Source organism: Delphinus delphis, chromosome 15 (assembly GCF_949987515.2).
Source record: "Delphinus delphis chromosome 15, mDelDel1.2, whole genome shotgun sequence".
NCBI classification, from domain to species: domain Eukaryota; kingdom Metazoa; phylum Chordata; class Mammalia; order Artiodactyla; family Delphinidae; genus Delphinus; species Delphinus delphis.
In genome coordinates, this window is record NC_082697.1 from 26,684,898 (window position 1) to 26,698,320 (window position 13,423).

The window sequence follows — 13,423 nt, forward strand, 5'->3', positions numbered from 1 at the left end:
CTCCCTTCTTTGGGTTTCAGTTTCTCTATTCAAAACTGAAATCTGAACAGTTGACATCCTTGCTACAAAACTTACAGTTGTCTACAATACAAAAGCCTGAACTTGGCATTCAAGACCCATTGTGCTCTGGCTCTGGTCCTCTACAAGGTCATTTCCAATCTCTTCCAACAAACTCCTTGCTCTAGCCAATACCCTACTCTTTCAGGCACATTCTGTTCCTTCTGCCTGAATACCCTCCCCGCTACTCATCTTCCAAGATGCAACTCAGATGCCTGTGTACCAGACACTGTTCTAAGCTCTGTACCCATATTATCTCAGTGGCCTCAAACTTTAGTGGTGCGTTAGAATCACCTGGAGGGCTTGTTAAACCATAGCTTGCTGGGATCCACCCCCAGAACTTTTGATTCAGTGGGTTTGGATTGAGCTTGAGAATTTGCATTTCTAACAAGCCCCAGGTATTGCTGCTGCTTGCTAGTCTGGGTACCACACTTTGAGAACCATTGTATTATTTCCTTTAATCCTCTAAATGAGCTAGGTATCCATTACTTTCTGTGAGGTTTGCATTATTACTCTTCGCATTTTCTGAGTAAGCCTAAATACAGTTGGCCCTTGAACAACACAGGTTTGAAGTGCGCAGGTCCAGTTAAGTATTTTTTTCAGCAGTAAATACTGCAGTACTGCATGATCTGAGGTTGGTTGAATCTGCAGATGCAGGACCTCGGATATGAAGAACTGCAGATCCAGAGGGCCAACTATAAGTTATAGGTGGATTGTTGACTGCCGTTGAGGGTTGGCGCCCCTAACCCCTGTGTTGTTCAAGGGTCAACTGTACATGCTTGTTTGAATGCGTCAGTGAGTCCTGGTTCCGTGTCTTCGGCATGGGAAGGGAACCTCCATGTATTTAGTCTTGCAAGGGAGGCTTGTCATCATTTCCTAGGTGACAACCTGGAGCTCAGAGAGGCTAAGTGACTTGTCCAAGGTATCATAGTGATTAGAGGGAGATGCTGGCATTGAACCAGGTCTCTCTGAAACCAAGCCTTTCCCCACCCTCTCAGGGGGGGAAGAGGTACAGTTTCTGACCCCAAGCATTGCTTCAGGACATTCTGTCCCCAGCTTCAGGGCTCAGCAACCTCCAGACGGTATGGCTGATCAGTTCCCCACGTAGCTGGCTGAGATCCACTCTATCCTTAGGGCCACAGGGCCTCAGGCTCCCACTTAGGTCTCCTGCTGCCCACACTCCTGCCTTGATCTGCAGCCCAATAAAGGCTGGGCCATAGGCAGCAAGACTCGGTGTGCTTGGTTCCTCCTCTCTTGTGTTCTCCCCAGTGGCCCCCTGCCCCGCTCTAGAGCCCTGTGGCCATGACACAGCTGCTTCTGCTTTTTGTGGCTTTCCTGGTCCTGGTTCATGTGCCACCAGGTAACATCACCTGTGTATGTGTGTGTGTGTGTGTGTGCGTGTGTGTGCGTGTGTATATGTGTATGTGTAGAAATGAAGGATAGGTTCTCAGCTTCTGGGGGACAGAGGAGGCCTAGACCAGCGTTTAAGTTCTGGCCTCACCACTGACTTGCTGGGCAGCTTAGAGTGAGTTGCTGAATCAGCCCATACCTCTGGTTCCTCATTTTTAAAATGGGATTCACTCAACAAATATTCATTATAAAGACATTTACTGTGTTCCAGGCACTATTACAATGTCTGGGGATCAAGCAGTGAAAGCAAACAAGGTTCTTGCTTTCATGGAGCTGATATTTTAGTCAGTAGAGACAGAAAATAACCAAATAAACATATAATATGTTAGAGATAAGTATTGGTACTACAAAGAATAAAAGCAAGACAAGACGCTAGTGTGTCAGGTGCATGTGGGGAGTGATGGAAGAGCTGATGGGGATGGTTGAAAAAGACCTCTGATACTTTTTTTTTTTTTTTTTTGCGGTATGCGGGCCTCTCACTGTTGTGGCCTCTCCCGCTGCGGAGCACAGGCTCCGGACGCGCAGGCTCAGCGGCCATGGCTCACGGGCCCAGCCACTCCGCGGCATGTGGGATCCTCCCGGACCGGGGCACGAACCCGTGTCCCCTGCATCGGCAGGCGGACTCCCAACCACTGCGCCACCAGGGAAGCTCCTTGGGATCTCTTTTAATCCAGGGTGAGGCAGGGAAGCTTTTTCCCTCCATCTCCTACTCAGTCCCAGTTCTTCCGAGTTGCTGGGTCATATATCTAGAAATATCACTGTGACAGGCCTAAGTGGTCCTCCTCTCTCCTCACTTCCCACACCTGCCCTAATTGCATCACAGCACCCTGATCACTTATTTCAGGGCACTTACCGCAACTCTACTTACTGTATTTATTTGCTTGGGTTTTAACCCCCTTCTCTGTCAGGTGGAAGCTCCTTGAGGGCATGGACCATGGCCACCTTGTTCACTGTGATACTCCCAGTGCCCCATGTTTGCTGAATTAATAAATGAAGGAGGTGCCCCACACCATGCTGTGACCAAAGACCCTTGGAGGGGATATTGACCCAAAGCCTCACCTTTTTCATGGCCCATGGTTGGAAATTTCTTCACTAAATCGTAACATTAAACAGGTCCCTATGTGTGCAATGCAGTTTGAATAGTGGTTACAAGTCTGGGCTCTGGAGCCAGATGGGCTGGATTTGAAGGCTGGCTCTGCTCCTTTAATGGCTGTGTGACCTTGGGCAAATTTGTTAATCTTTCCGTGCCTTGGTTTCCTTAACCCATATACTGGGATTATAATAAGACAAACTATAATCGAATACTGTTTTTATGAAAAGTGCTTAGAGTGTACTTGGGGTGTGGGTTAAGCTGAATGAGAAATTCATCTCTGATTTGTAACCAGTGGTTTAAATTATGATGTGTGGGTTAACCTCGACTGAGATCTGTGGTCTAAATTATAACTGATTGTATTATTTATGGGTAGTGGTCTAGCCTGTTACCTCTAGTCTAACCCTTGACCTGTGGTCATAGCTCTTGTTTTGTGGCCTAACTTATGACCTGAGGGCTGCTCTACGATCAGAGTCTATCTAACAAATGACTACAGAGCTAATTGGTAGCTTGTAGTCTAACTTGTGGTCAGTGGTCTAATCTGTGACCTTGATCTCTTGTTAAATCTGTGACCAGTGATATAACCTGCAACCCCTGGATGGCTCTGTGACCCGGAGTCTTCCCCGGGAGACTGTGAGAAGTGAGGGAGAAGTGAGTTCAAATGGTGCTGGAAGGGCCACGGGGCCTGCCGGCCTTACTGCACGAAGTACGAAACCTACATGCACCTGTGCCCGGATGCCTCCCTGTGCTGTCTCCCCTATGGACTTATGCCTCTGGCCTCCAAGCCTGAAAATGTTTAGCTGGTTCTGGGGCTGACATCCTTGCTCTCCAGTAAAGCACAAGCTGCCAGATGTCTCCTCTTGTCATTGCCTCACCACTCCTGGGGCTGGGGTGAGGGGTGGGGGAGGTCCAGAATGTGGGAGGGATGGAGGGATGGTTGATGGAGGGAAGTGAGGTATCCGAGGAGAGTGGGCATTAATGACCATTGTAAATGGTTCCGGTCCAGCCTGTATCACTTTCACTCTATCTAACTCCGGAAAAATTACTCTACTTCCATAAGCCTTCCCAGTCTCCTCATCCGTAAAATGGGGATAATGATAATATCAGGAGATTAGGGGTTTATAGAAGGAATGCAAAAAGAAAGATAGAGTTAATAGTAATGATAACAAGTTAATAATGATAATAATTAACTTAATAATGGTAATAACTTAATAATGGTAATAATTAGTAATAATAGAGTTAATAATAAGCCTCTGGTATTCAGAATGAGATGGTACATTCCGCCTGAAAGGCAGGGCCTGTTGAGAGTGAAAGGATTTTTCTGTGTTCATTTATCCTCTACGTTAGTATTTCAAGAGGCTGTCCAGGTAGGAAGGACCATGAGGATTTTATGAAAGTGACGTTTTCACATATGCAGGGAGGGGTGACAGAGGAAATGTCTGTTTCTCCCAGGACCAAGGAACTGGGAACAGCAAGGCAGGGAGAAAACATGAGCAGAGTCCGGGAAGTGGGTAGACAGACATGCATTCTAATTACCCCGTATCAGGATTGTGTTTGGCTGAAAAAAATAGGAAACTCAACTTGTAGGGGCTTATGATTCTTACATCAAAAGAAATCTGGAGGTAGGCAGCAACCATGTTACCTCCAGATTCAGGGCAAACATCTGGGATCCTCTTGGGTAACAAACGGCTACCAAAACCTCAGGCCTAACGTCCTTGTTTAAAGCAGGAAGTGGGGGAGGGTTGGCATGGGCTAGTTTCTCACTTGCACCAGGAAAGCAAAAACTTTCCCTGGAATCCCCCTCAGCAGACTTCTGCTTACTTCTCATGGGCCAGAGCTGTGTCACATGGCTACTCCTGATGTAAGGGGAGGCTGGGAAAGAAATTATCCAGCTGTTTTAGCCTCTATAGTAAACTTGAGCTTGGGAGAAAGGGAGTTGGAGAAGGCCCTCGGTGTTTGCCCACCTTCTCTCTGGGACTGAGCCCGGAAAGGGGCAGGCACATTGCATAAGTTGAGGGGAAGGCCAAGGGCAGAAGGGCTCTTGTCCACTGTCCTTTGAGAGTTTTTGGAGAAGGTCAGGGTAGCCTTGGTATAGGAGAATGGACCTTGCATGGCCAGGCTAAGAGAGGAGTGGTGAGTTTCAAAGTACTTAACCTCAGAAGGGATGCTGAGCCTGAGGCTGGAGCACAGTCTTGGAGGCTGCCTGCTGTGCCAGGTGTTAACTCTTTAGTTTCTGATATGAGAGGGATCTGGGGATCCCTAGGTCAGACAGAAACAGCTGGAGTGGAGGAGGAGACACCCAAGGGCTTGGGGCAGCACCTTCTACCAACCAGGAGGGAAGCACTGCATTATTTAATAACAAAGCATCCCACCGGAATATCAGTCCTGCCTCCGTACCTTCCTTAGTTTCTGGGTGGCCTAGACATTGAACTGATTGCCAGTGGGCCTGTGTTAGGACCCAATGTGGTGGGGGCGACGTGGGCTTGATGTTTAGAGCCTAGAAAGAGGATAAGAACCCCAGACAAGGCCACAGAATCACAGAGAGCTGACATGAAGTGACGTGTCAGTCTCCTGTCCCACTAGGCCTCAGTGAGTCTGAGGGATGCCAAGACCAGTTCACCAGCGACTTGACCTTAGCTGGAAGCAGTGGGTGTTCTCAGTGACAGACTCAAACTACCCAGACTCCAGCAGATGCCAGCCAGCACTGGACCATCGCACCTCCTCATTCCCGGCCACCGCAATTGGGAGGAGCAGGGAGAGGAGAGGAGGAATCCGAAACCCTGAGCAATTTTACCGAATAGATTAAGTCCCTCAGAACTCAGGAAACCTCAAGAGACTATTTAAATTGTTGAATTAAGCTGGATTGAGCTAAATTTAGTTCTGTACTCAGACCCCTTCCCCCTCAGTTGTTTTACAAAGAATAAAGAAGCTGTGTTTTCTTTGTATACTCCCAGATGTAGTGCAAGGGAATTTGTGACCTTCATGCGGTGGAGATGGTAATGATTTCTAGGAGTGAGGAGTCAGACAGACTCAAGTTCATACTCGGACATGTACAGGCCACAGGCCGTGTGATTGGGGCAAGTCACTTCCCCTTTCTGATGCCAGGATCCTGCTCTTCAAAATGGGCGTAATGACAGGTCTTTGCGGGGTAGCTGTGGGGTCAGATGGGAGCATCCGGCACATTATAAGTGCTCAGCAAGTGAAAGCTGCTGCAATCGCTATCACTTCTATGGAGCAAGAGGCCCGCCGCTGGCCTTCTGCATGGAATTTCAGACCTACCGAAAATCTTCAAGAATAGCGCAACGAATTCCTGTAGACCTTTCACGCAGTTTTTCCAAATATGGCTATTTTACCACTATAACCTTTTCATTTCCTCCCCATATATATATACATATATACACATACATATATAATCATATGCGAATATAGTTTCATATATATATGAATCCATATATATACATATGCACACATACATATGTAATTATACATGAATATAATTTCATATATATATATATATGGCAGATATGATACCCTTTTATACCTAAATAGCTCAGTGGTTTTTTCCTAAAAACCAAAGGCATTTTCTTATATAACCACAGTACAATTATAAAAATCAGGACATTAACACTGACAAATTTCTATTGTCTGATCTTTAGATTAGCTGCAGAAAATCCCTGGACCACATATTCCATTTAGTTGTCATGTTTCTTTGATCTCTTTTAATCTGGAATAGTTCTTTAGTCTTTCATGACATTGATGGTTTTGAGGCATCCAGGCCAGTGGCTTTGTGAAATGTCCCTCAGTTTGAGTTTGTCTGATGTTTCCTCATGATTGGCTCTAGCTTTGGCATTTTTGGTGGGAATTCTACAGAAGTGATGCCGAGTTTCTCTCAGTCACGTCAGAGGCAGCCATTGTCCTTCTGAAGGTTGAAAGAAGACAAAACAGATGAGATAGTTTTCTGAAGATTACACATTTGCAGGGCTATTTCCCACCCAGTATCCTAATAGACCCTCATCTAAGCCTATGGCCAACCTTCTAAATCCTAAGAATACACCTAAGAAGCCAAGGGAAACAAGGCAATTCTAGGGTGGAAGATTCCTCAAGATAATTTACAGATGAGGCTCCCAAGACCAGAGAGGGAAAGTAACTTGTCTAAAGCCACAGAGCTCCCAAGACACAGAGCTAGGACTTGGACTTAAAGCTTTGGACCTCAAGTCAAGACCAGTTCTGACACAAAAGACCCTGAATAGACAAAGCAATCTTGAGAAAGAAAAATGGAGCTGGAGGAATCAGGCTCTCCTGACTTCAACCTATACTACAAAACTATAGTAATCAAGACAGTATGGTACTGGCACAAAAACAGAAATAGAGATCAATGGAACAGGATAGAAAGCCCAGAGATAAACCCACGCACATATGGTCACCTTATCTTTGATAAAGGAGGCAAGAATATACAATGGAGAAAAGACAGCCTCTTCAATAAGTCGTTCTGGGAAAACTGGACAGCCACGTGTAAAAGAATGAAATTAGAACACTTCCTAATACCATACACAAAAATAAGCTCAAAATGGATTAAAGACCTAAATGTAAGGCCAGGCACTATAAAACTCTTAGAGGAAAACATAGGCAGAACACTCTATGACATAAATCACAGCAAGATCTTTTTTGACCCACCTCCTAGGGGATGGAAATAAAAACAAAAATAAACAAATGGGACCTAATGAAACTTAAAAGCTTTTGCACAGCAAAGGAAAACATAAACAAGATGAAAAGACAACCCTCAGAATGGGAGAAAATATTTGCAAATGAAGCAACTGACAAAGATTTATCTCCAAAATTTACAAGCAGCTCATGCAGCTCAATATCAAAAAAACAAATAACCCAATCCAAAAATGGGCAGAAGACCTAAATAGACATTTCTCCAAAGAAGATATACAGATTGCCAACAAACACATGAAAGAATGCTCAACATCATTAATCATTAGAGAAATGAAAATCAAAACTACAATGGGATATCATCTCACACCAGTCAGAATGGCCATCATCAAAAAATCTACAAACAATAAACACTGGGAAGGTGTGGTGAAAAGGGAACCCTCTTGCACTGTTGGTGGGAATGTAAATTGATAAAGCCACTATGGAGAACAGTATGGAGATTCCTTAAAAAACTAAAAGTAGAACAACCATACGACCCAGCAATCTCACTACTGGGCATATACCCTGAGAAAACCACAATTCAAAAAGAGTCATGTACCACAGTGTTCATTGCAGCTCTATTTACAACAGCCAGGACATGGAAGCAACCTAAGTGTCCATCGACAGATGAATGGATAAAGAAGATGTGGCACATATATACAATGGAATATTACTCAGCCATAAAAAGAAACGAAATTGAGTTATTTGTAGTGAGGTGGATGGGCCTAGAGTCTGTCATACAAAGTGAAGTAACTCAGAAAGGGGAAAACAAATACCGTATGCTAACACATATACATGGAATCTTAAAAAAAAAATGGTCATGAAGAATCTAGGGGTAAGACAGGAATAAAGATGCAGACCTACTAGAGAATGGTCTTGAGGACACGGGGAGGGGGAAGGGTAAGCTGGGACAAAGTGAGAGAGTGGCATGGACATATATACACTACCAAATGTAAAATAGCTAGCTAGTGGGAAGCAGCCGCATAGCACAGGGAGATCAGCTCAGTGCTTTGTGACCACCTAGAGGGGGTGGGATAGGGAGGGTGGGAGGGAGGGAGACACAAGAGGGAAGAGATATGGGGATATATATATATGTATAGCTGATTCACTTTGTTATAAAGCAGAAACTAACACACCATTATAAAGCAATTATACTCCAATAAAGATGTTAAAAAAAAAAAAAAAAGAAAGAAGACTAGTTCTGAAGTAGAACAAGAGCCACCCATTGGTAGGACAGGCCAGAGTGAAGGGGAAGCTTTGGGAGGAAGGGAGCTCCATGGCACTGGAGATGTGCAAGGTGAGCCAAGTGGATGGGGGATGCCAGAGAGGAATTTTTGCTCTGTATAGGTGCTTAGAAGTACTACTCAGAGCATAGACATTCCCCAGAGAATCACTGAATGGCTGAGCTAATGATAATAGATCAGTTTAGTAAGTACCAACAGCTTTACTTACATCATCTCACTTAATTCTCACAGTCGTAGGATATTATTATCCCCTCTTTTTCTATAAGGCAACTGAAGCTCTTAGTTAAGCAAGTTGCCCAGGTTGTACACCCAGTAAGTGGTGGAGCTGGCACTCCACCCTGGTCCTCTGGACTTGTTTTTGTCATCCATGCTCATCCTTTTTGTACTTTTTTTTTTTGCGGTACACGGGCCTCTCACTGCTGTGGCCTCTCCCGTTGCGGAACACAGGCTCCAGACGCGCAGGCTCAGCGGCCATGGCTCACGGGCCCAGCCGCTCCGCGGCATGTGGGATCTTCCTGGACCGGGGCACAAACCCGCATCCCCTGCATCAGCAGGCGGACTCAACCACTGCGCCACCAGGGACGCCATTTTTGTACTTTTAAAATAACATTTTTCTTCTAATTGTAGAAGTAATACATGTTCAATGGAGAAAACTTAGAAAACAGAGAAGCACAAATAAGAAGGCAAAAGTTGTCAGTATTTTTGCTATACATAAATACCCACAAATAAAAAAATACATAAAATGTGATTTACAAATAAAATGGAATCAAGCTGTACATTTTTTTGTCTTCGTTTTTTTTTTTAGTTGCCAGCGTATCATGAACATTTTCTATATGTGCTTAGTCTTCCAAAACAAGATTTTTAGCGCTAAAATGCCTCCTGAAAATTTTTTTAAATTTCCAATTTTTGTAACTTGAGTAATATGCTTAGAACACATTATGGGAAAATAAAACATAGATGAGCTTCAAAATATTCACCACTTTTTCATAATCCCTGTTAGCTTTTGTTACATATTTTGTCAGAATGGATATATACATTTTTATATAACTTTAAAAATGTTATATGTATATTTTAAACAGTTACAATATATGTGTATATATAGTGCTCATATATAAAATATGTAATATTCATATATATGTGTATTTTCACATGCTTCAGAGTTTCTTCAGTTAGAATAGAGGTTAGAGGAGTTTCTCATCCTGCAGATCAGCTGGATCCCTCTGGGCTTACAAGAAAGGAAAAGAACAAAGTTACAATGATCGATAGCGTAGGAGGTTCAGGGTGGGTTTTTGTGACTCCCCACCCCCTTCCCCACCTGGGTTCTTGAGGGCAGAGTGTTGAGTGGAATTTTTTATTGTGCCAGAGCTACATTTAAGTCTGAGAGCCAGGCGACAATCACATATGGCCCAAATTACTCTTGAAAATGGTTCAGGAAGTTGCCTTTCCGGAGACTGACATAGAGAGCTTTCCTCCATCAATGGAGCACATTGTGTTTCTCTGGTGATAACACCAAAGGAAGGAATAGTTTATGTTTAGGGGCCATTTTTATGAAAGATAAATATCTCTGTGCAGTGGAATCACACAATGAAGTGTGATGTCTTCATTGACAGGTACCTTCTTTGTGTAGGGATTGAGACAATTCCCTTCTCCCACTCATGCAGCCACTGGCTCAAGGAGGGATTCTCCTGGTTTATTTGGACTGCTATTGTTCATATTTGCACAACATTTATCTGACAAAGGACTCATTTCCAGAATATTAAAGAATGCCTACAAATCTGTAAGAAAAAGGCAATCTAATAATGGAGTGGCCAATATTTGACATTTTACCAAAGAAGATATACAAATGGCCAATAAGCCCATGAAAAGATACTCAAAATCAGTAGGCATCAGGGAAATGAAAATTAAATTCACAATGGGATGCCATTACATACCACCAGAATGATTAATGTAAAAAAGACTGACCATAGAGAGTGTCGGTGAGGATACGGAGCAACTGGAATGCTAATATATTGCTGATGGGAATGTAACATGGACAACCACTTTGGAAAAATAGTTTCAGAGTTACTGACAAGAATAGAAATATGTATATACAAAGACTTCCCTAATGTTTGTAGTCGTTATATTTATAATATCCCATACCTGGAAATAACCCAAATAGATTGTATTTATTTATAATACCTCATAACTGGAAACAACACATGAATAGATAAATTGAGTTACATCCATATGGTATGATAACAGTAAACAACAATAACAATACACTGAAACATACAACATGAATTAATCTCAAAAAACATTATGCTAAGCAAAAGAAGCCAGATACAAAGGTGTACATACTGAATGATTCCATTTATGTGAATATTTGAAAATCTCCCAAGTGCCCATCAACAAATGATTGGATTAGGAAGATATGATATATATCAATGGATTATTACTCAGCCATGAAAAAGAACGAAATACTGCCATTTGCAGCAACATGGGTGGACCTAGAGAATATCATGCTTAGTGAAATAAGTCAGACAGAGAAAAACAAAGATTATATGATATCACTTACATGTGGAATCTAAAAATTAATACAAATGGATGTACATACTAAACAGAAACAGACTCACAGACATAGAAAACAAGCTTGTGATTACCCAAGGGGAGAGGGAAGGGGGGAGGAACAAATTAGGGGTAAGGGATTAACAGATACAAACTACCATATTTAAAATAGATAAGCAGGCTTCCCTGGTGGCGCAGTGGTTGGGAGTCCGCCTGCCAATGCAGGGGACGCGGGGTTCGTGCCCCGGTCCGGGAAGATCCCACATGCCGCGGAGCGGCTGGGCCCGTGAGCCATGGCCGCTGGGCCTGCGCATCCGGAGACTGTGCTCTGCAACGGGAGAGGCCACAGAGGTGAGAGGCCCGGGTACCCAAAAAAAAAAAAAAAAAAAAAAAAAAAAAAAGATAAGCAACAAGGACTTACTGTATAGCACATGGAATTATATCCATTATCTTGTAACAACCTATGACAGAATTTAATCTGCAAAAATACTGAATCACTATGCTGTACACATGAAACTAACACAATATTGTAATCAATTATACTTCAATTAAAAAAGAATCCTGCTTGAAGGGTCAGGTAGACAAAGGAAAAAAAAGAAGGCAAAATTAATTTGATTTAAAAAGTAAGAAAATATCAGTAAGTTGAATAAAAAATCAAAACCCCCCTTGTCTCGTTCTCTCTCTCTGAGCACGCGTAGTTGAATTTGGGTAAGTTATCTTGTTTATGATGCAGCTCCATTTGTCTCAAAAGAATAGACGATTCTGGGAGAGAGGACTGTTAATGGCCAGATTCTCAAAGGGGAGATACTGCCCTCTAGGGGTTACTTTGGGAATTTTCCGGGGGCAATTTTTGATCATCCAAATTAATGGACCCCCTACTGGAATTTGTAGATTGGGGACCCGGGAAGCCAAACGGAGGGGGAAGGGTAAGCTGTGACAAAGTGAGAGAGTGGCATGGACATATATACACTACCAAACGTAAAATAGATAGCTAGTGAGAAGCAGCCGCATAGCACAGGGAGATCAGCTCGGTGGTTTGTGACCACCTAGAGGGGTGGGATAGGGAGGGTGGGAGGGAGGGAGACGCAAAAGGGAAGAGATATGGGAACATATGTATATGTATAACTGATTCACTTTGTTATAAAGCAGAAACTAACACACCATTGTAAAGCAATTATACTCCAATAAAGATGTTAAAAAAAACAAAAACAAACGGCATGCAACATGCGTGACTGTCCTGGAAAATGAAGTATTGATCCATTTCCTCCCCCAAATTCAAATGTCCTGTTAGATATTTATGTAGGTGAGAGCCCATTTGTAATTCTCTGAGCCCAGAATCTAAGGCTGTTTTGCAAGTATTTTTTGCACATTGAATTTTCCTGGAATGACATTACGGTGTAAATCAAGGAACAATTGTATTTTGTTTTGGTTAGAACTTTACTGTTTTGGAAAGCTGTTCACCGCTTTGGAAAGTCAGGACACAGCAAGCACTTTAGGTTGTATTTGAATTTGCACACATAACACACCCATTGGGGCCTGCATTTGTGGGGGTTTTTTTGGGTTTTTTTTGTTTGTTTGTTTTGGGTTTTTTTGCGGTACGCGGGCCTCTCACTGGTATGATCTCTCCCGTTGCGGAGCACAGGCTCCGGACGCGCAGGCTCAGCGGCCATGGCTCACGGGCCAAGCCGCTCCGCGGCACGTGGGATCTTCCCGGACCGGGGCACGAATCCGTGTCCCATGCATCGGCAGGCGGACTCTCAACCACTGCGGCACCAGGGAAGCCCTCTCCTTTTATATTATAGTTTATTTTTCTTGAAATTTTGTGAGTAGATAGGTTACAATATTTATGAATTTTATTTTTTAGGATAGAAAATATTTATTATAAACAGGAGCACTGGGTTGAATAGGAGTGAATGTCAAGCTCTTACTTAGTGGGATTTCATGAGGGGGATGAAGAGAGGAGCCATCCCCTTCCTCAGAATGCCATCAAGAATCCCTTGTTTCATTGATGTTCGTTTTTCTCTAAGCATAGGGACTCACTGTTTCATGGGGAGAGGAGCAGACATACGTATTCCTCCCTATAGAAGTCATTGTAAGGATACAGGGAAGTGTGAAGATATGGGACACTGTACACGTGCCGGCCATTTATACTCTTCTTTGCTCACAGCCTTGGCTGAAGTGCCAGTCACATGTATAACACAAGGGCTCCTTCCCCTTGCTCCAGACACAGTTGACTGGACACGAGATGTGCAAGCCAAGCTAATCCCATAGGCTGGCCAGTGACCTATGAGATGGGTTGGTACAAAATGATTAACTGGATCAATCAGATTCTCTGTCACAAGAATTTTAATTGGGAAATACAGAGAATAAAGCAGTTTATAAA

At 43.3% G+C, this 13,423-nt stretch overlaps 1 protein-coding gene across 1 annotated transcript; it reads left to right on the top strand.

The window, feature by feature from the left end:
• The first annotated feature begins 1,359 nt into the window (after positions 1-1,359).
• Positions 1,360-3,357, top strand: DEFB124 (defensin beta 124). The gene is made up of 2 exons (XM_060030964.1): positions 1,360-1,417; positions 3,203-3,357. The coding sequence occupies exons 1-2, from the start codon at positions 1,360-1,362 to the stop codon at positions 3,355-3,357; spliced, it is 213 nt and encodes a 70-aa protein (XP_059886947.1).
• Positions 3,358-13,423: the final 10,066 nt, after the last annotated feature.